Raw genomic sequence first — 26,121 nt, 5'->3', positions numbered from 1 at the left:
TGCGATAAATGCAGAAAAAGGCTAATTAATCTTATTTTCATGAATACCTTATGATCGGGATCGTGTTGATATATTTTTAGAAAATACATTTGATACATTACCATGCAAAACAAGAATGAATTGATTTTTTTAAATAGTATTTTTGCCCTGTGGGTGAGACGATTTTTTTTATATATATAAATCTAATCAGTTGATTCATAGATACATGAACTGTATAAATGTGCTTTGTCACGTATTGTGGTCTATTAATATATGAACAAACAAAATAATATGACAAACAAACGAACATTTACGGAATGTTTCGACATGATTCGTAAATACACATTTTAGTTGACAAATACTAATGTAAATAGTACACAACCTAAATCATGTCAATGATGTGGGGTTTGTTGTTTTTTTGTTGTTTTTTTTTTTTTTATTATTTTGCACAAGGAACCTGACAATATTTTTTATCCCATCAACTGACTTCCTTTTCAGTAAGTATTTAATATTTGAAAAATGCGATATTTACACCTCGGATGCACGATGTTAACATTGTTATTATTACATTCTGGTCCATCCCGTTTCCTAACGTCGGTACTTAAAATTAAATGATGTTTTTTAAATTAACAACAGCTAATGCAACTAAAATGGGTTAACAATCGAACCATAATATATTTTGCTATGTAGTTTCCTAAAAAAAAATTGCGTTAATCACAAGTGATTATTTGAAACAACACTAAATTACTTTGAACTAACCAACTAACTAAAGAAAGAAGTTTTATAGTTGACGACAATACAATTTTACTGATCAAAATAAGTCTGACAAATTACACGAATTTCCTAATTCATCGCTGATATCAAATCTGAACACTATTTCTTGTCATTGTATTGGTCAATTATTTCTATTGATTGTCAAAGTTAACAAATTGTGTTTATGACCCTTTTGCCTTGTCCATGTGCGGCAGCTGTCAAAGTAAGAAAGTAATTATAAATGAATGCCGGCGATTCTGCAGAAATAATAAAATACCATGTGCTAGAAAACTGGCGAAGTATCTCTGTAAATAAGATTAATCATTCATGTATTGTTACTTTGTCAATTAGCAAAACGTCTATCAAAAACATCACTAAGAATACAGTGAAGGATGTTTAGTCCGTCCTATCATCCTACAAAAATATTTTTGTTTGTAAATTATTTCAGTTTAATTTCACGTAAGAAGAAAATTAAAGTGTTTCTCGGAGTATTGTCTTGTTATTTCCAAAATACTTTTAGTTTTCTTCTTACGTCAAAACAAACTGAAATTATTTACAAAAAACAACAAACAAACAAACAAACAAAAACAACAACATTTGTGTAGATTGGTGGGGCGGACTATAGGTGTGGCCATTACAGAATAATATTATATACCTATTTATACAGCGTATTTAATTTGTCTCTCTTGTGCTCGCTTTTAGGTTTCACCTAGTTAATATTAGACCATAATACATGGCAAAACACATTTATAGTATTTATGTATTTATGAATGATCTGATTTGATTTATTTAAAAAAAAAAAAAAGTCTTACCCACAATGCATATGCGAATCCGCCATGTTTTTTCTGGCAAAAATCCTATTTTAAAAAAATAAATGCATTCTTGTTTTGCACGATAATGTGTCGAATGTATTTTCTAAAAATATATCAACACGATCCAGATCATAAGGTATTTATGAAAATAAGATTAATTAGCCTTTTTGTGCATTTATCGCAGATCTGTTACCCATTTACTCCGATTTTTGTTTTTTTCACTTCCGTTTTGACATTTGGCCTCAGATTACAGTTATCTTCCCATTTGGTTGTCCAAAATCCGGAAGTTTGACCGCGCAAGTAGTCTGCTGTTTGACTGTGATTATTTCATGGCAGACAGCTATGAAGTGGCAACTGTTTGACTGAAGTGACAGGGGATAGCATGTAGTTTGTAAACATGTGTAACTTGTTGACATTGAAGACTTGTTTGTGGTAATTCCGGACCATGCAAAAGTAGTGCTTTTTGTGTAAAATGGGTGTACTCCGGCCTGGTTTAGAGGGTGTGTCAGTTTAAACCAATATGCTGGGAGAAAGAGCTGGACAACAGGGGTTGTCCTTTTCAGGGTATGTGTCCCCCATGCAGGCAAAGGTACATACAAAACTTCACGGGCCTGCTGATATTAATAAAAATGTTATAGCCACTAAGGCTATATAGAAACATATAGCGAAATTAATTGTGGTCTGAGGCCATTTTACAAAATTTTCTGTGCATTACAGACTCAGTCTGTTTAGGTTTTTTCACCTTGTCATAAGCGCTCGCTATTATTTCTGATGGTAAATTAGTCTTGTACTAGCCATGGAAAATATCATTGCGCCGACGTTGGGCCAACAGCGGGCCGCTGTACATGTAGGCAAACACATTTTATAAGCTTTTATATTGCTCTACATTATTATTTATATCCGATGGTAAATTAGTGTTGATCTAACCACAGAAAATATTGTCATCGCTTCAACGTCGGGCCGACGTAGGCCCGCTGTAGGCAAAAAAAAAAAATCTTCTTTTTTAAAAATTAAAATAAACTATGGATTTATTTACATGATTATAATTAATACCCGATGGTAAATTAGTGTTGATGAATTCACAGAAAATATCGTCATCGCGCTTACGTCGGGCCAACAGCGGGCTGCTGCAGGAAATAATGTGCCAATGGGTAGCCGCTCATGTCCGACCATTCGCCAACATTGGGCCGACGATGCATGCTTGCTGGGATATTTTTCTTTTTGTTATTTTAAAACACTTTTACTTTTCTTCTTACGTCAAACCAAAGTAAAATTATTTGCAAAAAACCCAACATTTTTGTCGGAAGATGGGACGGACTATAATTGAACACACACGCACGCACGTAGGCCTATACACGCGCACACACCACCACCACAGGCTTACGCCTAGCTTACATATATCTATATATAGTTTGTTTGTTTTGTCTGACGACACCACTAGAGCACATTGATTAATTAATCATCGGCTACTGGATGTCAAACATTTGGTATTTCTGACAAAGGAAACCCGCTATGTACATTTTTGCTAATGCAGCTAGGAATCTTTGTTATGCACTATCCCACAGACAGGATTGCACATACTACGGTATTTGATATACCATGCAGTCACTGGCGTAGGAAGCGGGAGGTGGGAGGGGTAGAGTGTCCCCCCCACCCACCCCCACACACACACTTTGTAGCAGCAGCGATGGTTTTTATATTCTAATATTTATACATATATTAAAATATATATGTGAAGTATTCTTCACCTTAAATTTTAATATTCATGAAAATAATTTCCCGATTAACAACGTTCTATTACAATGAGCACATGTTGCTCAATAGTTTGCAGTGGCGTAGGAAGGTGCCACAAAGGGTGGTGGGTGGTAACTTTTATATTTACACACGTTTACACTATTATAAAGCTAATATAAAGCAAAATATCTGAAAAGTGGGGGGACACATGTCACCACTTGCCCCTCCCCCCCCCCCTCCCGTTTCCTACGCCAGTGGATTTATAAGTATATTGGCCGAGGTGGTGCATCTTGGTGGGTAATGGGGGGTAGAAATCCCGCTAGTTAAGTGTTCCTGTTCATTTGGAAGAAAACACGCATAAGAACGATCGTAATGGCCAGCTCTAAAGAATTTTCGGCACCTAACCCAGGCGGAGAACACGATGTCAGACGAGCAGTGAGTTAAACATACATTTACTGCAAATGCACATTTTGAATTCGTTCATACCTACATGTGTGACACGACATTTTAATTGACATGTCACTGAATTTGATGTTTAAACTTGTGTCAATGTCAGTGGTCGGCAAGGTTAGCGCCGCTCACGTCCTGTTATCAATTATGGGTCACGTTTATTGCCAATGTAACATCGTTTTTTTAAAGATACTTTAGAACCGGAAAGTTTTGTGGTAAAAAATTATCGTGACCAACAGAGCTGCCAACCCACCGTCTGAATGTGTGATTGTTACACAAGTGGTAGTGGAGTTGATAGGGGGTGGCCGGGGGCATGCCCCTCCAAAAAGTTTTAAAATCTAGAATGCAGGAGATGCATTCTGGGAAGTAAATTTGAAATGTTTCTTCATACAGTTCACATTGTCGGACTATTTTTATTTATTTTTTACACATCCACGGACGGACCTCGGCAGACTATGGGGGATGTGTTCGCACCCCTCGCACCCCCTGCATACGGGCCTGAGTGTGTGCAAGAGGTGATTGTCTCATATTATAGTTGCAAGTTTAGGGGGCCCATAGTCCAATACATGGCTTGATGCGCTGTTGGTCCAGTGCTGTCAAGTCTCACGCATTTGGCGTGAGACTCGCGCATTTGAAAGTTGTGTCACGCTCTCATGCCGGTACATGATTTTCTCGCACATTTTAAACATTATAGCAAAAAAAAATTATACATATATATATTTTTTGTTGTTCATTTGATCTCAACGACCAACAAATAAGCCTGCGACTGCCGGCTGGCCCGGTTAAGCATCGTAAGGCATTAAAATCATTCAATAGGTGTCCACGTTGTTTATTGGTCAGAATCATAAACTCTGACCTATTGTCAGCATGCTTATTTCCCATGCTGATTTATTCGGATTCACGATGTCGGACTCTGACCAGACTCCTTGCAAAAGTTCTAACTTGAGAGCTCTGCTGATCACAACTGGTATAAAAAAAAAGGTTAAAGTTTGTTTTGTTTAAGGACACTACTAGAGCACATTGATTTAATATTAATCACCTGCTGTTGGATGTCAAATGTAATTTTGACATATAGTCTTGACAGGAAACCCACTATATTTTTCCATTAGTAGCAAGGGATCTTTTATGTACACCATCCCACTGACAGGATAGCACATACCACAGCCTTTGATATATCTGTTGTGGTGTACTGGCTAGAATAAGAAATAGCTCAGTGGACCCACTGAAGGAGATCAATCCCAACCAACCGTGCATCAAGCGAGCGCTTTACCACTGGGCTTTGTCCCACCCTCTATTTTTATCACCGGCAGTGTTCGAGATTAAAAGTTTTGGCCAGTATCCCAGTTGGATACTAACATTTCAAAATCTGGTATTCCACCTGAGAATTTAGTGTTATATGGCATCCCGGTGGAATACTGGGTTCTTGAAGTCTGGTATCCAAAATTAAATTCTGGAATCCCCGGGATATTGGGATACCGTTAATCTCGAACACTGACCGGCCTTGGTGGCGTCGTGGTAGGCCATCGGTCTACAGGCTGGTAGGTACTGGGTTCGGATTCCAGTCGAGGCATGGGATTTTTAATCCAGATACCGACTCCAAACCCTGAGTGAGTGCTCTGCAAGGCTCAATGGGTAGGTGTAAACCACTTGCACCAACCAGTGATCCATAACTGGTTCAACAAAGGCCATGGTTTGTGCTATCCTGCCTGTGGGAAGCACAAATGAAAGATCCCTTGCTGCTAATCGGAAGAGTAGCCCATGTAGTGGCGACAGTGGGTTTCCTCTCAAAATCTGTGTGGTCCTAAACCATATGTCTGACGCCATATAACCGTAAATGTTGAGTGCATCGTTAAATAAAACATTTCTTTCTTTCTTTCTATTTTTATCAAGAAAATAAGACTGGACACTTCATAAAGCTTGGTCTTCACACATCTGTTTGCAGTACTTACATGTATGCACCCATTTTTAAATTGCCATCGCAGTGCCATTTGGTCTACTTTTACGTCAGGACAATCAGAAATATGTTCACTGAATATATACAGACACCAGTTGATATTCTAAACAAGAAACTTTATTTACATATATTTAATTTTAGTTATTATTTATTTATTTTTATTAGTTGAAAACATCTTACAATATCAGCAACTCGGGACAACCATATATCTAATTTCATTTAGCAGCTTACTTGTATGTAATTTCATTTCTCTAGAGAGAGAGACACGTGTGCACACACACACACCTCACACACACATAAACACATACCTCACACATGTACATACACACACGTACATATACACATGCACACACCTCACACACGTATGTGTACACAGATGGGTATAGTATGTGTGTTTTTTAATTTCAGAAACTTCGGTTCAAAAACAATACACCGTTAATCAGTGTCACATTTACAAGTCAACTATATGTTTGTTTTTCAGGCTCCAAAACTTAGTTCAGAAGAAATGCTGATTTTGAAGGAGTGCAATTGGGAGAGTCTGATGTATAGATGTAAGCAGGGGTTGAAGTTTAGTTCATCTTTTATCTAACAGTTCTGATTATGAATTTGATATAGATGTAAGCAGGGGTTGAAGTAAGTTAGTTAACTTATATCAAACAGTTCTGATTATTAATATGATCTAGATGTAAGCAGGGTTTAAAGGTTAGTTTAACTATTGATGCAAATGGTGCTTCAGTTAACATTTAGGTCATCTTTTACCAAACTGTTCTGATTGTAAATGGTGCTTTAATCGATTTTTAGGTCATCTTTTACCTAACTATTCTGATTATAAACAGTATAGGAGTAAACAGTGCTTTAATCGATGTTTAGGTCATCTTTTACCTAGCTATTCTGATTATAAACAGTATAGGAGTAAACAGTGCTTTAATCGACGTTTAGGTCATCTTTTACCTAGCTATTCTGATTATAAACAGTATAGGAGTAAACAGTGCTTTAATTGACGTTTAGGTCCAGGCCCTAAGCTAGCTGGTGAAATGGAGGTTTTTTTCACAAAAAGTCGGCTCAAGTCTCCGATGTTATTAGGAGTAGCATTGATTAATATAATCTATCACTGTTGTGAGGTATAGATAAGGCAATTCCAACCCGAGGGACAAAATTGAAATAAAAATGTAACAACTTACCAATAAATATAAAGTTGAAAATATTAATTCGTTTAAATCTTTTTAAAACATTGATACAACGTGAAATGGCAAACAGAATTCTGAAAACCATGAGTTATTATGTCATTCATTGTAAAACATGAGGCACAATGTCACTCGAGTGTAAAACAATGTCCAGCACCGAGGTGCTAGACAAATGTATCTAGCACCGTGCAAAAGCTGGCTAATTCAGTCCAGTGGGCAAGAAAAGTCGAAGTCATCATAATATTTTGGATCTAATCCAGTTTTAAAAACAAAATCACACGACAGAAGACAAGATATGTTATAGCTCTCGTAACACCTCAGTGTCGATCTGTTGTTTTACTTTGGTGCCAGACTATACAACAACACTTGTTCAAGGCCGTGCTGTTTGCAGTTACCAGTCAGCCTTTGTTTAGTTCTCTGCTAAATTTATTTCACTAATGCCAGGAAATACAAATTATTACTTTCATTTTAACCAGTGTTTCTGCCAGAAATAATTTTTTGGGTATGGCGCTATGGAATTGAATGCAACCACAGTAAACATGGGGTACGGGGGGCCTCACCAAGAAAGAAAATGTGTTAAGTTTAGGGTTAAGAAAATCATGTAGTAATGATAAGAGTAATTGATTTGTTAACAGGTTAAGTTAAAAAAAAAAATCTGCAAAAATTGTTTGGATATGGCACCATACCCATTTTACCCTCTGGCAGAAACCCTGTTAACATAACAGCAACACATTTATTATCAGTTAAATACATGTACTATCACATTTTTATTGAAAATACATTATATTTATTTAATTATAGTTTATTACTGGAAGTAGTAGTACAAATGTATTTGATATCAAAATATAACATAATATTCAAAACATTACTGAATGAACTCAAAACACTACAAAATTTACTGATAAATGTTTACTCTGCCCATTTTGAACACACTTCTTTACTTTCTCCTGGGAATGAGGAAGTCACTTCTACCTTTTTAATTCTACATTAGGGTCTGTAGGTTATCTTTTATCTAATGGTTCTGATTATAAGTTTGATATAAATGTAAGCAGTGCTTTAATTGACATTTAGGTCACCGTTACCAATTCTGATTATAAACTTGATGTTTACACTAGTTAGGAATTAAATTAATACACAACAAATTGTGCTCCTCGGGGATTTATCCAAGCAATCAGTCATACTGAACATAGGCCCCTTCCGAAAAGAAAGTGGCACTGAAAATTTCCAGTTTGACATGTAATTATTTGTGTAATTATGTCTGTTCTGGTAAATTAATTTATCAATCATTATGGTGCATTCAGTGGTCTAGAAAATCATCCTAATTATGATTAAATAGCGCTATGTTTCCTAAGCCTATCAAACATGGGACCATAGCAAAAAATCCTGAATAAATCCCACCTTCTGAGAATGATGTACCTGTAAACATTTGTATTTGATGGTAGTGTCCAGGATTTGATTCAGCCTTTCAGGATTGTATTTACATCCATGTAGAAAGATTTAACGAATGTGTTGTCAACCCCTGCAATCAAAAAAAATGTCCACAGCAAAAAAAACACCTTGCCACTGAAAAACACCCTGAAAAGTGCCAGAGATTAAAACCTCCATGGCTTTGCCGATTGTCGTGGGTAATTGCAGGGGTTGGTTGTGGACTTGTTTAGGTTTTACAGCTCTTCGTGTATACAGACTATTTTATCTCTGTTTCAGGTATTCCACTGGGTGTCGTCTTCATGGGCACCACACAGTTCCTTGTGAAAATAGGTATTTTCTTCTTCTGTGTATTAAGATTCTGGTTAAGATCATTGTTGGGGTTTTTTTTTATTGTCAATTCACAGATCTATGATTTATGTTTGTTTTTTCCATCTCAAAATTATTTTTTGTTTCCTTAACACCTCAACAAAAGAACTGGTTAATATACTGGCTTACTCTTAATTCCTTCATACTGTTTCAAGCATTGTTTGCCACAATTTATTTACACCTGTGCAAAGTTTAAGCTGGTCTAAAAAATATTATTATTCTGACATTTTGGTGAGAAAGTCAGCAGCCAAATCCAAGTGTGAGTCAAACTAAATGTAACAATTGGAACCCTTTCAAAAATTTTATTTACTGTAAATCAGAAAATGTTGGCGAGCATAAATTATTCGCGAATTTAGCGAAGCCATACAAAACGCTAACATTTCATGACGCTAAATATAAACTAAAGTCAGATTAAAACAAAAATCAAACAAGTCTTAAAGCGTATACATATTTAATAACGATTTGAATTAATCAATTGTGAACAATTCAATTGAATTTCAGAACCAAGGCAAATAAAAAGTTGTCACATATCCTATGTGCACTACCCTTCGTGGCTCAATAATTAAAACTATTGTCACATCCGGTGCAGTGTCGCAGCAAAGCAAAACGAAATGTCAGTATTATGAATACAGTCTTATAGTTTCAGTGTTTGTAACTTTGAGCAATAAAGACACATAACTGTTGTTAAAAATAAATAGTTTTCTTTATTTGACAAAGTGAGAAAAATACCAGAGCATTGATTACTAGTACATCTCAGTGAAAAAATGGCGTATGACCCCTGTACGCACAATAGACTACTCCAAAAATACGTTTTCACTGGACTGATTATGTGTGGTTGTTTCGTAGGCGATTAACTGGACAAACAGGCTATAGTCTAGATTAGGCAATAAATACAGACAACAATACTAATTATTTTAGACGTATAACACTGTAATGTTTTTATTAAAATTAAGTTGGAGACAAGGAGCGTCACTTGGATGTTTGAGGCTATATTTCAAACCGGAAATAGTGCGCATTGCATAACATCAAAAATTATCGAGTGTTCTTGTCACCAGTCAGTTTAAAAAAAAAAAAAAACGGCCTACGTTTTTTTTAATGTTTGATATGCCGACCTCGCTAATGTTTTATGTCGCTAATATGTCACTGATACGGATTTTGCTAAATTTTAAGGTCGCTAATATTTTCTGATTTACAGTATTTAATTTTGATGGGCGGGACTTAGCCCAATGGTAAAGCACTCGCTTTATGCGCGTTCAGTTTGGGATCGAGCCCATTAGGCTATTTCTCATTCCAGACTGGTATAACAAATGCCGTCGTATGTACTATCCTGTCTGGGATGGTGCATATAAAAGATCCTTTGCTACTAATGGATAAAAAATATAGCGGGTTTCTTCTGATACTGTATGTCAAATTACCAAAAGTTTGACATCTAATAGCCAATGATTAATAAATCAATGTGCTCTAGTGGTGTCATTAAACAAAACAAACTATAATTTTATTTTTGTTTCACCTTTACAAAGTAAAAAGACAAGATACAGGTATTCCATTTCCAATGGTGGTAGCGGAGATGAGTTGTCGCTTGTCATAATTAATTACATGCAATAGTTAATGATTATAAAGATGGTTTCGTAAAGTTAAAAATATATTTCTGGTACAGTCTCAACTTCTGTCATCTCATTAGCTTAGGTAATAGGATGTATCGGGGTCGAAAACTGTTTCCCATGACATATTTACCTAAAACTGCTACATGCATGTTTATCTTACTCACTTGTATCTCAGTCCGGTTGGGATGGTCCCTTCACCATGGAGGTAACAATGTCTGACTGTATATTTTAGATGTATTTTTATTTTTATGCAATCATTTCAGGTTAGCTAGATGCACTGCATACATGTATATATGAAGAAAATTGTCAATAAATTAGCATATTGTAGTTCAATTGAATTTTCACAATGTTTTCACACATCTTTTTCTAACAAAACTGATAACATTGTGCAAAATAACCAAGTATAACAGTTTATTTTTGTTTTGTTTTTTAGGCTATCTATCGGGACATCCAAAATATGGATCTCTTTTTAAAAACATGGGTGAGTAACTTTGTGAATGCTGATATTAGTTATAGATTAATTTCACTGAGTTCTTTTTTGTTCTAAGGTTTGCAATATACCCCTACCTCCACTTAAAAATAATATTTACTAATTTGTTCAATTTCGTACAACAGTCATTATTTTATTTATTTGTGTTCTATTATCCTTTTTATCAATGTTTACTGCACCATGTGCCATCTCCCATCAGTGTGTGGTTTCATTCTCGGACTTTGCTTTCTAATGACATTGTTATGATCCACTTAGCTGACCTACTTAGCTCTCCAACCACTATCTAGTGCCATGGAGTAGACCAGCTTTGTTATCTGCAAGGACAGAGGACTAAGAGGGTTGGTGGGTACTGGGAAATATACACACACTATGTGTGAAAGAAGCTGACAGTGTTGTGATTAGAATCAAAGAGTTCGTGAAGGAATCTAGGAAATATAAAGACACTACATGTATGTATGAAAGAAGTTGAAAGTGTTGTGATCACAATCAAAGAGTTAGTGAAGGAATCTAGGAAATACAAAGACGCAACATGGATTGTATGTATGAAAGAAGTTGAGAGTGTTGTGATCAGAATCAAAGAGTTCGTGAAGGAATCTAGGAAATACAAAGATGCAACATGGATTGTATGTATGAAAGATGTTGAGAGTGTTGTGATCAGAATCAAAGAGTTAGTGAAGGAATCTAGGAAATACAAAGATGCAACATGTATGTATGAAAGAAGTTGAAAGTGTTGTGATCACAATCAAAGAGTTAGTGAAGGAATCTAGGAAATACAAAGACGCAACATGGATTGTATGTATGAAAGATGTTGAAAGTGTGTGATCAGAATCAAAGAGTTCTTGAAGGAATCTAGGAAATATAAAGACACTACATGTATGTATGAAAGAAATTGATAGTGTTGTAATCAGAATCAAGACAAAAATAGTTGAAATAGCCATAGTTCAAAATGTTCTCAGATATTACGTAACAGATATTTCTTTCTTTCTTGATGGGTGCCCTAACTACTGGATCACAGGGCTTACTGTGATGTTCATAATGTTTCAGTTTGTCCCTTCTTGTCAGTGTGAACACTAGTAACATTTTATCTTCATTCTGTTTCAGTTTGTACCTTCTTGTCAGTGTGAACACTGGTAACATTTTATCTTCATTCTGTTTCAGTTTGTCCCTTCTCTTCAGAATGAACACTGGTAACATTTTATGTGCATTCTATTTCAGTTTGTTCCCCTTTGTCAGTGTGAACACTGGTAACGTTTTTAAGTTCATTATGTTTCAGGTTCTCCCTTCTTGACACTGAACACTGGTAACATTTTATGTTTCAGTTTGTCCCTTCTTGACAGTGTGAACACTGGTTACATTTTATGTTCATTATGTTTCAGTTTGTCCCTTCTTGACAGTGTGAACACTGGTTACATTTTATGTTCATTATGTTTCAGTTTGTCCCTTCTTGACAGTGTGAACACTGGTTACATTTTATGTTAATTTGTTTCAGTTTGTCCCTTCATGACAGTGTGAACACTGGTTACATTTTATGTTCATTATGTTTCAGTTTGTCCCTTCATGACAGTGTGAACACTGGTTACATTTTATGTTCATTATGTTTCAGTTTGTCCCTTCATGACAGTGTGAACACTGGTTACATTTTATGTTCATTATGTTTCAGTTTGTCCCTTCTTGACAGTGTGAACACTGGTTACATTTTATGTTCATTATGTTTCAGTTTGTCCCTTCATGACAGTGTGAACACTGGTTACATTTTATGTTCATTATGTTTCAGTTTGTCCCTTCATGACAGTGTGAACACTGGTTACATTTTATGTTCATTATGTTTCAGTTTGTCCCTTCTTAACAGTGTGAACACTGGTTACATTTTGTGTTAATTTGTTTCAGTTTGTCCCTTCTTGCCAGTGTGAACACTGGTGACATTTTATGTTCATTATGTTTCAGTTTATCTCTTCTTAACAATGTAAAGGCTGTTAAATTTCCATGTGTTTTGTTTTACTAGTGGCCAGTTGATTTTGCCGTAAGTAGCTATAACGACCTGACGCTAATCTGTGTGTGTGTTTCTACAGGGGCTCTGTTCATCGGCTACCTGGCTGGCAAACTCTCGTACCAGTCGACCTGTCGGGAAAAGATTCTCACTCGGATTCCCAACAGCCGCCTCGCGCAAGCTCTGAGTGGAAAGAAAAACCCAGAACTGCTACAGTCGGAGTATGTCTTATTTTAAACCGTACATTAAATAATTAAATATTAAAAACTGCACCAAATTTACCGCTGCAGGGGCGGGACGTAGGCCAGTGGTAAAGTGCTTGCTTGATGTGCAGTCGGTTTGGGATCGATCCCCATCAGTGGGCCATTGGGCTATTTCTCGTTCCAGGCAGTGCATCACCACTGGTTTATCAAAGGTCGTGGAATGTGCTATTCTGTCTGTGGGTTGGTGCATATAAAAGATCTTGGCTACTAATGAAAAAATGTAGTGTTTTTTTCTCTAAAATTCTATGTCAAAATTACCAAATGTTTGACATCCAGTAGCCGATGATTAATAAATCAGTGTGCTCTAGTGGTGTTGTTAAACAAAACTAACATAATAACTAGAAGAGGCATGTCAGAGGTAATTCCACAGGGGCTCTAGGCTCTATTTTAAATTATCTTTTTAATACTTTTCAGGAAAAGGGTGGTGTGGGCCCGAAACAAATGTGCATAACTTATTGTTTATTAGAAATCCTGTTCATATTTGCAAAAATATTCCATTTCATTTTCCATTGTTAGATGCCATTTCATAGGAGTTAATGTATAGGCACCGCAGTTACTATTCTGTCATTACTTTGTTTAGCAGCTTCTCATATAGTCTGGTTTAGGAAATGGGTTTTCATTTTTAAAAATACCGAAATGCATTTTCAAATCTTTAATGATTACCGTATGCGAGGTTGATGTGTGTAGTATTTAAATACGGTTTCTGAGGGCCATTTCATAAAATGGTCTCCTTTTGGCCTGTCTAGAACTCTGTTTATTGTAAATAAATTTAAAACTAATACAGTGAATCCTTTTAAAACCGGACCCTTTGTAAACTGGAATTCATCAAAACCGTACGTTTTTCATAGTCCCTTTTTAAATATCTGTGCAGAAGAGAACCTCTGTAAACCGGATACCTCTTAACAGCGGACTTTTTGCATGGTCCCGAGTGTGTCCGGTTTAGAGGAGTTTCACTGTGTAATAATGATTGAAGCTTGAGTAATTAGTAATTACTGTTAGATCCAATGCTGTGTGTATTTGTCTTTACTGCTAATTAAAAAAGTTTGTTTTGTTTAATGACACATCTAGAGCACATTGATTTATTAATCATTGGCTAGTGGATGTCAAACACTTGGTAATTTTGACATAGAGAGGAAACCCATGATATTTTTCCATTAGTAGCAAGGGATCTTTTATATGCACCATCACACAGACAGGATCGCGCATACCATGGCCTTTGATATACCGATCTTGGTGCACTGGCTGGAGCAAAAAATAGCCCAATGTTCCCACCGACTGGGTTATTGTAAATTAGTTAGTGTTAAAGCAACAGACTCTAGTTTTTGAACACTATGACATATTTTTAATGTTAATTTTTGTACACCTGAAGTGGTTTTGGTCATCCAGGTTTTTGTAATATCCCAAAATGCATTTTTCATAATTCTAAAAACGCATGTTCGTCTGAGAAGTCATGGTTATCGAGACAAGGTCTAGTTATTTCTAGACGGTATTTCCCCATTTAAACATGACAGACTTTAGCTTCTCTCTGTTATAACTGTATCCTAATGTGTGTTGCAGGTTTGTAGATTAACTAAACTTTGTGTCCATTTTCACGGGCTGAAACTAAGATATGTGCCTTTAAAGTTGTGTTCTGGATGGGATAAAAAGAGACCATTATATGATATGATATGTGGTATGCTGCCACTGGTATAATAGTAAAACAAGACAATGGTCTGACTTGTGATAGGTATCTAAACACTTTTAAATCAGTCTATATTGATGTAACATTACCAAGTGACTGTGCTGCCTTAAAACGACAGTCACATAGCCCTCATGATATTTTTGTTCACATAATTTATTTTGCTGTAGAAATTGTATTAAAATTGCATGCAAAAGTGAATGGTTGAAAATTAATAATTAAGAATCTCGGATGAAAATATGTGAATCACAAAGTTCATCTGAAATTATCTTAAGGAAATCTGTAATGGTGAAGAAATTTCAAGACTACTTAAATATATACGACAATAACTCCTTAAAGTAATTAATAAATACTGCTTCATCTTTCCTGCTGTACTGAAGTTTCAGATATTTCCAAATGGTCTTTGTAAAGACTGTTGTTAAAATGCTGATTTATTGTAACCTAAGCAACCATTCTCAAAATAGGTCAGTCTTGTTTTATTGTTTTGTATTGTACTGGCGAAAAGGAAGGAATAATAAAAGTGAATCTGGTCAATTTCAGTCAGATTTCCACAAATGATTAAGGCTAGCAGTCGTTATGTTGTGGGCAGGATTTAGCTTAGTCGGTTGAGTGCTCGCTTGAGGGACTTGCAGGATCGAACCACCTAGGTGGATATATTAAGCTGATTGGTTTTTTTCTATATCCAACCAGTGCACCACAACTGGACAGAGGGTGTGGTATGTTTGTTCCTGTCTGTGGGAAAGTGCATATAAAAGATCCTTTGCTGCATTAGAAAAAATGTAGCAGGTTTCCTCTGATGACTACAAGTCAGAATTACTAAATGTTTGACATCCAGTAGCCAATGATTAATTAATCGATGTGCTCCAGTGGTGTCGTTAAACAAAACAAACTTTCTTTCTTTCATTATGCTGAATTGAAGGTGTTTGTGTATAGTAAAATGTTTTATGTTAATTTTAGTTATAGCTCTGTCTCAGAGGCATATGCAGATGATGCTTATGTACGACAGAAACGAGAGCAAAACTACGACATTGATACGAACCGGTCTTCCAGTGAGATTTCCAAGGGGCTGGATGATAACTTCAGGCCGACTATAGATAGGGAAGGTAGGCTGTGTCTGTACTGATAAATTCTGTTTCAGTTTCAAATTATGGAACAAGATGTTGCCATCCATTTACATCAAATGTGAACAGTTTTTAACCTTCGGACTACTGTAGGCGAGATATCTCGCTCAACGTCACACAAGCTGACATGCTGTGTACCGCATACAGTAAGTACATGCACCAATACATATTTCCCACCATCTTCAAATCCATTTACATCAAATATGAACAGTTTTTAAACCTTCTGACTACTGCAGGCGAGATATCTCGCTTTACGTCGCACAAGTTGACATTCACTCACTCATATTTTCACACCATTTTTCACACGACTCTGACCGGAAATAAAATATAACAACACTGATTGAGACTAATTATGATAACCGTCGCTTTATTATTATTATTTTTTTATGCATGAGAGACACATGGGAATTTTGCGTTGAAAAAAAAAGGTTTTCGTCAAATATTTTCATTTGACAGCAGTGCAGTAATTTTTAGGAATCGATAGCTGATTGTGACAGCTAATTTGATAATAGATTTGACCGTTTTACCAACAATGAAAGTCACAAAATATTGGGATATGAATTGTATGTAGGTCAGTACATCCAGTTATTGGTGATAATGGCTGTAAATACTGAACATATGGCCTTAAAAAAGTGCTTACGTAAATGCAACTTTATCGATTTTCTGCCTAATTTTAATTGACATTAACTGATCATAAAAATTAAAAAGACACAAAAATAATCCTTGATGATTCGCATGTGAACATTATTTTATGTATTAAGAACATTTTAAGTAACAGTGTGTGATAAATGTTATAAATTTATTTGTTCTCCCTCATTGTTGTTTTTGTCAAAAATTAATCCAGTAGTCAGAAGGCTAAATGAGTTAAACACTTTGGGACAGAATTCGTATTCCCCTAGTCAGTGTAGACACTGGACTTCATTGTATGCAATGTACTAAACTTCCAAGAAACCATACCCAAATACTGATTCCAATCCAGTTTGAGTGTACACAGAGAATAAATAATACACAGTGGCCGTTAGGTATCATTTATCTGATGAATTGTTTTAAAATGTATCTTAACGAGTGAAAGAGAGTTTTATACATTTTTAAATGACGAGTTGTGAGATAAATGGTATCTAACGGACACGAATGTATTATTTTATTCTTAAACATCCTCAAAAAACAGAAAATCAGGTTTTAAGCAAATTATAACATCTTTTTCAAGTCAAAATTATTTACAGCCGTTGCACTTGTAGCTAACTTATGCGTCACAGACCCATGATTGTCAGGTTAACTATACAGTGTTCTCGCTGGGTGAAAATTAAAGGAGGACGGCCGCGCAGCACCACACCCTTCAAAAAACAAGAAAGAAAAAAAAAGGAAAGACATACTCCTTATTTTGATTACAAAACGTTTATACGAAATACAAGCAGGCTCGTCTTTTAATTGGACCGAAGATGTTATCGGTCTGATATTCACTGGCAGTTCCGGTTTTGCTGAACCAATCAAAGTTTTAATATTATTATTTTAATAAAGATTTAAGATATACGAAAAACAAAAAAGACGTGTGTGTGTGTGATCCCCTAATGTCGAAAACATTTCTTGTTATTTCCATCTTCATCGAATGAATCGATCGCTGTGATAAAATATCATCGCCAGCTGATAAAAAGTAGTTTTGTTTTTGTAGTGACGGTGTATATATTATTTGGCACCCAAGATGAATGATTTTAATGCTAAACACTACCACTTCCGTTGATTTTATAAGTGGTGATATCCCCCCAAAATTAAAAGTTTACAATATGTTATAAGAATTGCTGAATAAACAGAATGACAGAAAGTAAGAATCGTCAGTTATATCTGTAACTGAGGACAAAATATCAGACAACAGTTAGTGGAAAAAAAGTGACAGTTCTGATCACGTGACAAATTTGGCGCCAAATAAGTGGGGGGTTTTCAGTCGGAGATTGCCGAATCCATAAAAAATATAAATGTTTTCATTGCTCAAATAAAATATAACTTTTATTGTGTGTATTAAACATACAAATGGATACAGGTATGGGACAAAATAGAGGCTGTTAAAAATACTATTAAATTACGTTACGGTAACTGTCGTAAATGTTTCGTCAGTTGCTTTTTCGTATACAATGCGGCTTGTTTCCTTTGATGTCCAGTGTGCAGACTCATCGTTGTGGGGTTTTTTGTGTGGCAAAAAGTGTGCATTTGGAAATAGCGGAGATAGGTGCTGGAAAATAAAGAGGGGTGCAGAAAAATAAAGGAAGGCGGAGAACGTGAAAGGAAGGCGGCAAAATGCAATAGCAGGGCGGACCGCCCCGCTTAAATGGAGCAGCGAGAACACTGACTATATGTCATAATGTAATCGATTTCCTAGGAACAGCCAGTCATGTCTTGAAATTGTTAACACACATACATGTGTAAACAACCATGTGTTGTCAAAAATAATCCTAGATAAGCTTCATTCTGCATCTGTACAACCAATGATAGAGCTATCCCATCATGTACCATGTTAGTATGTTACACAAAACACAAGATCAGATTACATTAATTCTGTGTTTAGGGCAAGACATGGCACAGTGGTAAAATGCACAGTCAGTCTTGGATCAATCATTGTCGGTGGGACTATTGGCTTATTTCTCATTCTAGCCAGTGCACCACGACTGGTATATCAAAGGCCAAACAGGCCTTCGGATTTCATTGTTTCCGGTACCGTGTTGGTAAAATCATGGAACCGAAATTTTGTTTTCGATGATTATTATATCGAGTACGACTATTCAACAAAAATAATATAAACAGTTTCCGATGGGTTCCCTTGATCATAAGGCACGAAACCGAAAAAGTGTTTCCCATGAAATTTGAAATCCTATGGCCTGCCAAAGTATATGCTGTCCTGTCTGTGGGATGGTGCATATAAAAGATAACTTGCAACTAATGGAAACATGAAGCAGGGTTCCTCTCTTAACACAATATATATATGCATGTATGTTTGACATCCAATAGCCAATGATTAATAAATCAAATTGCTCTAGTGGTGTCAGTAAACAAAACAAACTTTAATTCTGTGTATGTGGATGAACCGAAGCGCATACAGAACATGACATTTCTTGTTTCAGTACGAAACAAGCAAGTTGACGAAGATCAGTCGTTTAAATTAACATCATATGATGAACTCCGCCGGCAGAATAGACAGGAGTATGAGAAATCCTCGTCTTTACCCGGACCCCTGGAGCCTGTGCCTAGACGTCGCCCTGAGCAATCACCCTGGCTGTCCACTCAAAAAGGTTGGCTTCATCGTTTTCTTGTCACAGCATCACAGTAAAGTGTTTTATCAGATAGTATCTGGTTAAGATGTTCCGCCAATATTCCAGGTAGAGTGTAGCTTTGTTACAATATGATAGCAAGTGGTTTAGACATTCAGTTATTAGTTCAGGTCGAGTGTAGCTTTGTTACAATATGATAGCAAGTGCTTTAGACATTCAGTTATTAGTCCAGGTCGAGTGTAGCTTTGTTACAATATGATAGCAAGTGGTTTACACATTCAGTTATTAGTGCAGGTCGAGTGTAGCTTTGTTACAATATGATAGCAAGTGGTTTACACATTCAGTTATTAGTCCAGGTCAAGCTACAGTCGAGTGTAGCTTTGTTACAATATGATAGCAAGTGGTTTAGACATTCAGTTATTAGTCCAGGTCGAGAGTAACTTTGTTACAATATGATAGCAAGTGGTTTAGACATTCAGTTATTATTTCAGGTCGAGTGTAGCTTTGTTACAATATGATAGCAAGTGGTTTAGACATTCAGTTATTAGTTCAGTGGTTTAGACATTCAGTTATTAGTTCAGGTCGAGAGTAGCTTTGTTACAATATGATAGCAAGTGGTTTAGACATTCAGTTATTATTTCAGGTCGAGTGTAGCTTTGTTACAATATGATAGCAAGTGGTTTAGACATTCAGTTATTAGTTCAGTGGTTTAGACATTCAGTTATTAGTTCAGGTCGAGAGTAACTTTGTTACAATATGATAGCAAGTGGTTTAGACATTCAGTTATTATTTCAGGTCGAGTGTAGCTCTGTTGCAATATGATAGCAAGTGGTTTAGACATTCAGTTATTAGTTCAGTGGTTTAGACATTCAGTTATTAGTTCAGTGGTTTAGACATTCAGTTATTAGTTCAGTGGTTTAGACATTCAGTTATTAGTTCAGGTCGAGAGTAACTTTGTTACAGTATGATAGCAAGTGGTTTAGACATTCAGTTATTAGTCCAGGTCGAGTGTAGCTTTGTTACAGTATGATAGCAAGTGGTTTAGACATTCAGTTATTAGTCCAGGTCGAGTGTAGCTTTGTTACAGTATGATAGCAAGTGGTTTAGACATTCAGTTATTAGTCCAGGTCGAGTGTAGCTTTGTTACAGTATGATAGCAAGTGGTTTAGACATTCAGTTATTATTCTAGGTCGAGTGTAGCTTTGTTACAGTATGATAGCAAGTGGTTTAGACATTCAGTTATTATTCCAGGTCGAGTGTAGCTTTGTTACAGTATGATAGCAAGTCGTTTAGACATTCAGTTATTAGTCCAGGTCGAGTGTAGCTTTGTTACAATATGATAGCAAGTGGTTTAGACATTCAGTTATAGACATTCAGTTATTAGTCCAGGTCGAGTGTAGCTTTGTTACAATATGATAGCAAGTGGTTTAGACATTCAGTTATTAGTCCAGGTCGAGTGTAGCTTTGTTACAATATGATAGCAAGTGCTTTAGACATTCAGTTATTAGTCCAGGTCGAGTGTAGCTTTGTTACAATATGATAGCAAGTGCTTTAGACATTCAGTTATTAGTCCAGGTCGAGTGTAGCTTTGTTACACTATGATAGCAAGTGCTTTAGACATTCAGTTATTAGTCCAGGTCGAGTGTAGCTTTGTTACACTATGATAGCAAGTGCTTTAGACATTCAGTTATTAGTCCAGGTCGAGTGTAGCTTTGTTACAGTATGATAGCAAGTGGTTTACACATTCAGTTATTAGTCCATGTCGAGTGTAGCTTTGTTACAGTATGATAGCAAGTGGTTTACACATTCAGTTATTAGTGCAGGTCGAGTGTAGCTTTGTTACAGTATGATAGCAAGTGGTTTACACATTCAGTTATTAGTGCAGGTCGAGTGTAGCTTTGTTACAGTATGATAGCAAGTGGTTTAGACATTCAGTTATTATTCCAGGTCGAGTGTAGCTTTGTTACAGTATGATAGCAAGTGGTTTAGACATTCAGTTATTAGTTCAGGTCGAGTGTAGCTTTGTTACAATATGATAGCAAGTGGTTTAGACATTCAGTTATTAGTCCAGGTTGAGTGTAGCTTTGTTACAATATGATAGCAAGTGGTTTAGACATTCAGTTATTATTACAGGTCGAGTGTAGCTTTGTTACAATATGATAGCAAGTGGTTTAGACATTCAGTTATTAGTCCAGGTCGAGTGTAGCTTTGTTACAATATGATAGCAAGTGGTTTAGACATTCAGTTATTAGTCCAGTGCTTTAGACATTCAGTTATTAGTTCAGGTCGAGAGTAACTTTGTTACAATATGATAGCAAGTGGTTTAGACATTCAGTTATTAGTCCAGGTCGAGTGTAGCTTTGTTACAATATGATAGCAAGTGGTTTAGACATTCAGTTATTAGTTCAGTGGTTTAGACATTCAGTTATTAGTTCAGGTCGAGTGTAGCTTTGTTACAATATGATAGCAAGTGGTTTAGACATTCAGTTATTAGTCCAGGTCGAGTGTAGCTTTGTTACAATATGATAGCAAGTGGTTTAGACATTCAGTTATTAGTCCAGGTCGAGTGTAGCTTTGTTACAATATGATAGCAAGTGGTTTAGACATTCAGTTATTAGTCCAGGTCGAGAGTAGCTTTGTTACAATATGATAGCAAGTGGTTTAGACATTCAGTTATTAGTCCAGGTCGAGTGTAGCTTTGTTACAATATGATAGCAAGTGGTTTAGACATTCAGTTATTAGTCCAGGTCGAGTGTAGCTTTGTTACAATATGATAGCAAGTGGTTTAGACATTCAGTTATTAGTCCAGGTCGAGTGTAACTTTGTTACAATATGATAGGAAGTGGTTTAGACATTCAGTTATTAGTTCAGGTCAGGTCATAGGGCTTAATGTGCATATTCAGAGCAAGCTGTTGTAGTGCATGCCTGTCATGGGCACAGATGCAGTCCCATGCCGGCTCCTTCGTCCAGAACAGGAAAGGGTTTTTGGTGGGTGGGAGGAGGGATCGCCCATGCTGGCAAATGCAGTTGTGGTGCTAATGAATTTTAGATTTCCCATTGGATTAAGTCCAAAATATAAGATTGTGCAGTTTTCATGAGGCTAATTTGGTGCATAATTTGTAACTGTTCCATCGAAAATAAATGGAGCTATTTGAGTATCTTTGCCATCGTGTTTGGTCTCCCAATTATTTCGGGTAGAGGGTAACAGTATGATACGGTGAGATGTAGTAGTGTAGCTATGTGGGTTGGTCGTAATGTAATACGTATCTCAATACTTGTTATCAGACCGACTAGTTAGTAGGCAGTGTAAAAATATTTTTGGCAATGGATCTTTTCCAATACTAGTACCACATACTGGTTTTTGTGTCATCATTCATCAGTCAGTGAACCTTTCTGCATAATTTACTTTTTACTTTCAGCGACAAAGAAAAACCAGTATGGAGATGAATGGGATGAATGAAAACCCTGCCGACTTGAAATACGTCTTTACATTTGTGCTTGTGTGCAAATGCAGACTTAACAGTGATGGTGCATTCTGCCAGTGATGTTGGTGAATAATCCACAGGACGAAAGTACCGTATCATTAATATTTGTTTTGTTTGAAAGCAATTTGAACCTCTGTATAAGAAGACCATGTTGTGTGTGTACTATAGTTCAGAGATAAAAACTGGGCCATCCAATTGTTGTTGGCTTATTGGATTGGTATTGACCGAAAAAACACTTCAACAGATGTACATAATAAGACTTGATATGTTCCCAGTGATCAATATGCTGATCCTGGGAAACAACATGATTTAACATTACTGTATACTTATGGGAGTGATGAATTAACCATTGACAGTGTTACCAATACATTATCTCAACGTTTTCTTCTCAAAGTGTCAGATATTTACTATTGGAGTGGAGGTCACAATTGATGAAAATCTATTCCCTTTTTACTCCCAAATAATAAAAAAAAAAACAGTATTGCAAATAAACATTTTATGCTATTAACTACATAATCTGTATTTGATGCCTTAAAATTTGGATGTGTTTAGTTTTTATTTGCACATAAAATAATCATCACAATGTCCTTTATGGCTAACATGTCGTGTATTATGCCAGGCAACAGAAAGACAATCTCCATCTGGCTGTCTGACCACATCAGCATTTCGTTAAAATTCATGTCTCACCACATTTCCACTTCTCTTTTGGCCTGTGTTTACAGAGATCATTCTAGTTTAGGTTGTGTGTTTTTCTTGAATTGTTTAATAACAGACTTTCATATTTGGCATGACTGTTCAGTAAGAGATACTGGTACATGTAGAATTTGGTTTTTAACTGTGAATAACTTAAAAAGACATTCCTGGGTTTGCTGCATTGCAAGATGTTTCCAACTAATAAAATATTTCTATGATTCATCTTACATATTAAATATATTTTCTGGTTTAGAATATCAGTGTCTGTATATTCAATGTGTGTTTGGTCGTCTTAATATTTGTAATTCTCTGTTAGTCGATAACATCTTAAAAATTGCAGCAAACTTGGGAATGTCCCTTTAATGGATGACTTTCATGTTTGCTGTGGATGTTCACACAGTCAGCCTTTCCTCTGCACACACAGTCCTGACCCACGAGGTCAAGGTCATTTATATCTAGGACTTGGATAAAATTACTGAAATTGCTTTTTAACAACAATAAGATATTGTTTAAGATAGCTTTTTCATATCTGGTATGTTCTTTTAGCAGCAGGACATGGTCTTTCTGCAGCTACTTTAACTTGTAATCCTTTCCTAGAATAGCTTTCATATATGGTATGAGTTATCGGTAAACATAATCAGTTAGAGTGTCTTTCAGCTGCACACCAAAGGCCCATGCATCTTATCTCATTAAAAAGTCAGTAATTTTGAACATTCTTAGGTCTATAATTGCTTATGACTTTTATTAAATACGTTCAAGGATTGCATAAATATTTGGTATTCACCAAGTAATATTCTTTGAACTACACATATATGTGATACAAGAGCAAAGTGGAAATTTGTTGACAAATATAATGTAAAAGAAAATTGTTTTAAAACAGTTTTAAGCTACTAAGAAAACATTGTAATCACATTGTATACTCTAAATGAAATGGGATTGTAGAATGTTAAACGAAGTTTAAAATAATAAAATAATAAAAACGTCTAGCAATTATGTGGCTTGATTTAGGTTTTCTCTATTCAGTATGCGACATGCAATCCCTCATGGCTTTGCCATTCTCATTTGTTATTTGCCCATATTCACATTACTGAATTTAAAATGTTAAATATCAGCTGGCTCTTTCTAAAAACTTGGAAAATTTGTTTTTATCTGAACAGTTGCCCTTGTTGTGCAGGTCTCAGAATTTCAACTTTTTATGGAAAACAGTTTTTCAGTTCCATAATCTTTTATCATTGGAATCCATTGAAAAGTGGGGGTTTTCAGTAATAATGGTATTAGTGGGTTATGTAACGTCATAATAATGGGCAACAGACTTTTCGGTTTTATGGTTTTGCAAATACACTACTGACGATGTTTTCCATGATGCTTGTGGTGAATGAAGATTTACTTTATGTTAGTCTTACATTCTGTGTTTTGTAACAGTTTACATGTAGGTATGTATGAATGAGTCTAGCCTGCAAGGTTACACTGTGTATATTAAAGCTGGTTTTTTAGGCTTCTTTGAAAGAAGAGATAAGCATGTTTATTATATGTAATCATTGTTGGTGTTAAATAAACTTGAAGAAAGAAAACAACCTGTAACTTAGTGTATGTTCATGATAATTAAAATTGAATCAAGTTTGTAGAAACAAGTCTGTTTGTGACAAAAGGGAACCCATGAATTGGTATGTATTGTGTAACAAATAGTATTTACTACACGATGTAAAAACTCTTTAAAACAGGTTTTAAATCCATACCAACCCAAACACACAATTTATAAATTTTTAAAATGTAAATAAAAACATGCCATCCGATTGTCTACATTAATTCATTGCTGTCAGGGGTGACCACGCCTGGGAGTCGAGCATACTAAATGGCTGCGGTCATTTTCAGTTGAAAAAGTCCTTGTTTGAAAATCAATGAATGCTATTGATTAAAGAATTGGACTGTGGTCCAAAAATCGTCAAAATATACTGATCACATTGACCAGGATCACATTTATCTGCATGTTGTGTCACTTGATGATCTGTAGTCTGTCCCACAGCAAACGCCTTTTTTCATACCATAGAATTTACAAGTTATTTATTTTTGAGCAGATTAATTTGTAAATTTCACACTAAAATATATTTTTTTTGTTATTTCCAAAAGACTTTTGCTTTTTTCTTACATCAAACCAAACTGAAATTATTGACAAAAAACTACTATTTAAACTTGATATAACTGAAAAGATCATTAAGTGGTTTATCAAATTTATAAATTTCATTAATGGTGTGTCCCCAGGGAGAAGACTTTACCAGAGTTGTATAGAGAAATGCAGATAAACTTTAATTTCTTTACAACTACTAGACCATTTCCAACTAAATTTGGCGAGTAGCTTCCTTAACCACAAAATTGTGAATTTGGTTATTCAGACTCCTGAACACTGGGTGTTCTGCACTCACAAATGATAGGTCAACAATTTACTGAGGTAACTGTGAGCTGTAAATTTTGTCAATAAATGTTATGAGTTTGTTTGGGTGTAATACGTTTTTATCATTGTTGGTTCCCTTTTTACTCAAACAGGCTTGGTCCAAATAAGCACTCAAGATGACAACTTGTTGGTTGCCTTTTTTACACAATCAGGCTATAGTCCAAATAAGAGGCACTCCTGAGATGTAATTAGGTCTGCTAACACAAATTAAAAATATGACAGACCATTAATCCCCATGGAAATCACAGGTTTCTCCAAAAACTTATTAATAAGGCAACTTGACAGACATTTGTGGACAGCCCTGAGGAAACAGTCACATCATATATTCAGTTGCTCCCATCAGGTAGCACTAAATCAAATAACATCCGGCTGGGTCAAAGTTTGAGGTGTTGTGAAGGTGATAGTGTTTGTTGTCCAAAAATATAATTTTATCA

General features: G+C 35.7%; 1 protein-coding gene across 1 annotated transcript; it reads left to right on the top strand.

Annotated features, from left to right (window-relative positions):
• The first annotated feature begins 3,608 nt into the window (after positions 1–3,608).
• On the top strand, positions 3,609–24,809 carry LOC121374334 (OCIA domain-containing protein 1-like). The gene is made up of 8 exons (XM_041501403.1): positions 3,609–3,713; positions 6,164–6,233; positions 8,571–8,624; positions 10,698–10,745; positions 12,824–12,962; positions 15,640–15,785; positions 18,914–19,081; positions 22,480–24,809. The coding sequence occupies exons 1-8, from the start codon at positions 3,651–3,653 to the stop codon at positions 22,518–22,520; spliced, it is 729 nt and encodes a 242-aa protein (XP_041357337.1). The 5' UTR covers positions 3,609–3,650; the 3' UTR covers positions 22,521–24,809.
• The last annotated feature ends 1,312 nt before the right edge of the window (positions 24,810–26,121 follow it).

The sequence above is a fragment of the Gigantopelta aegis genome, chromosome 6 (assembly GCF_016097555.1).
Source record: "Gigantopelta aegis isolate Gae_Host chromosome 6, Gae_host_genome, whole genome shotgun sequence".
Taxonomy (NCBI): domain Eukaryota; kingdom Metazoa; phylum Mollusca; class Gastropoda; order Neomphalida; family Peltospiridae; genus Gigantopelta; species Gigantopelta aegis.
The sequence above is the reverse complement of the archived record's forward strand: the minus strand, read 5'-3'. Positions and strand labels throughout refer to the sequence as shown.

Coding starts and splice junctions, on each gene's coding strand:
- LOC121374334 (XM_041501403.1), top strand. CDS start 3,651: ATGGCCAGCTCTAAAGAATTTTCGGCACCTAACCCAGGCGGAGAACAC. Junction 8,625..10,697: donor ACAGTTCCTTGTGAAAATAG/GTATTTTCTTCT, acceptor TTTGTTTTTTAG/GCTATCTATCGGGACATCCA. Junction 15,786..18,913: donor GCCGACTATAGATAGGGAAG/GTAGGCTGTGTC, acceptor TTCTTGTTTCAG/TACGAAACAAGCAAGTTGAC.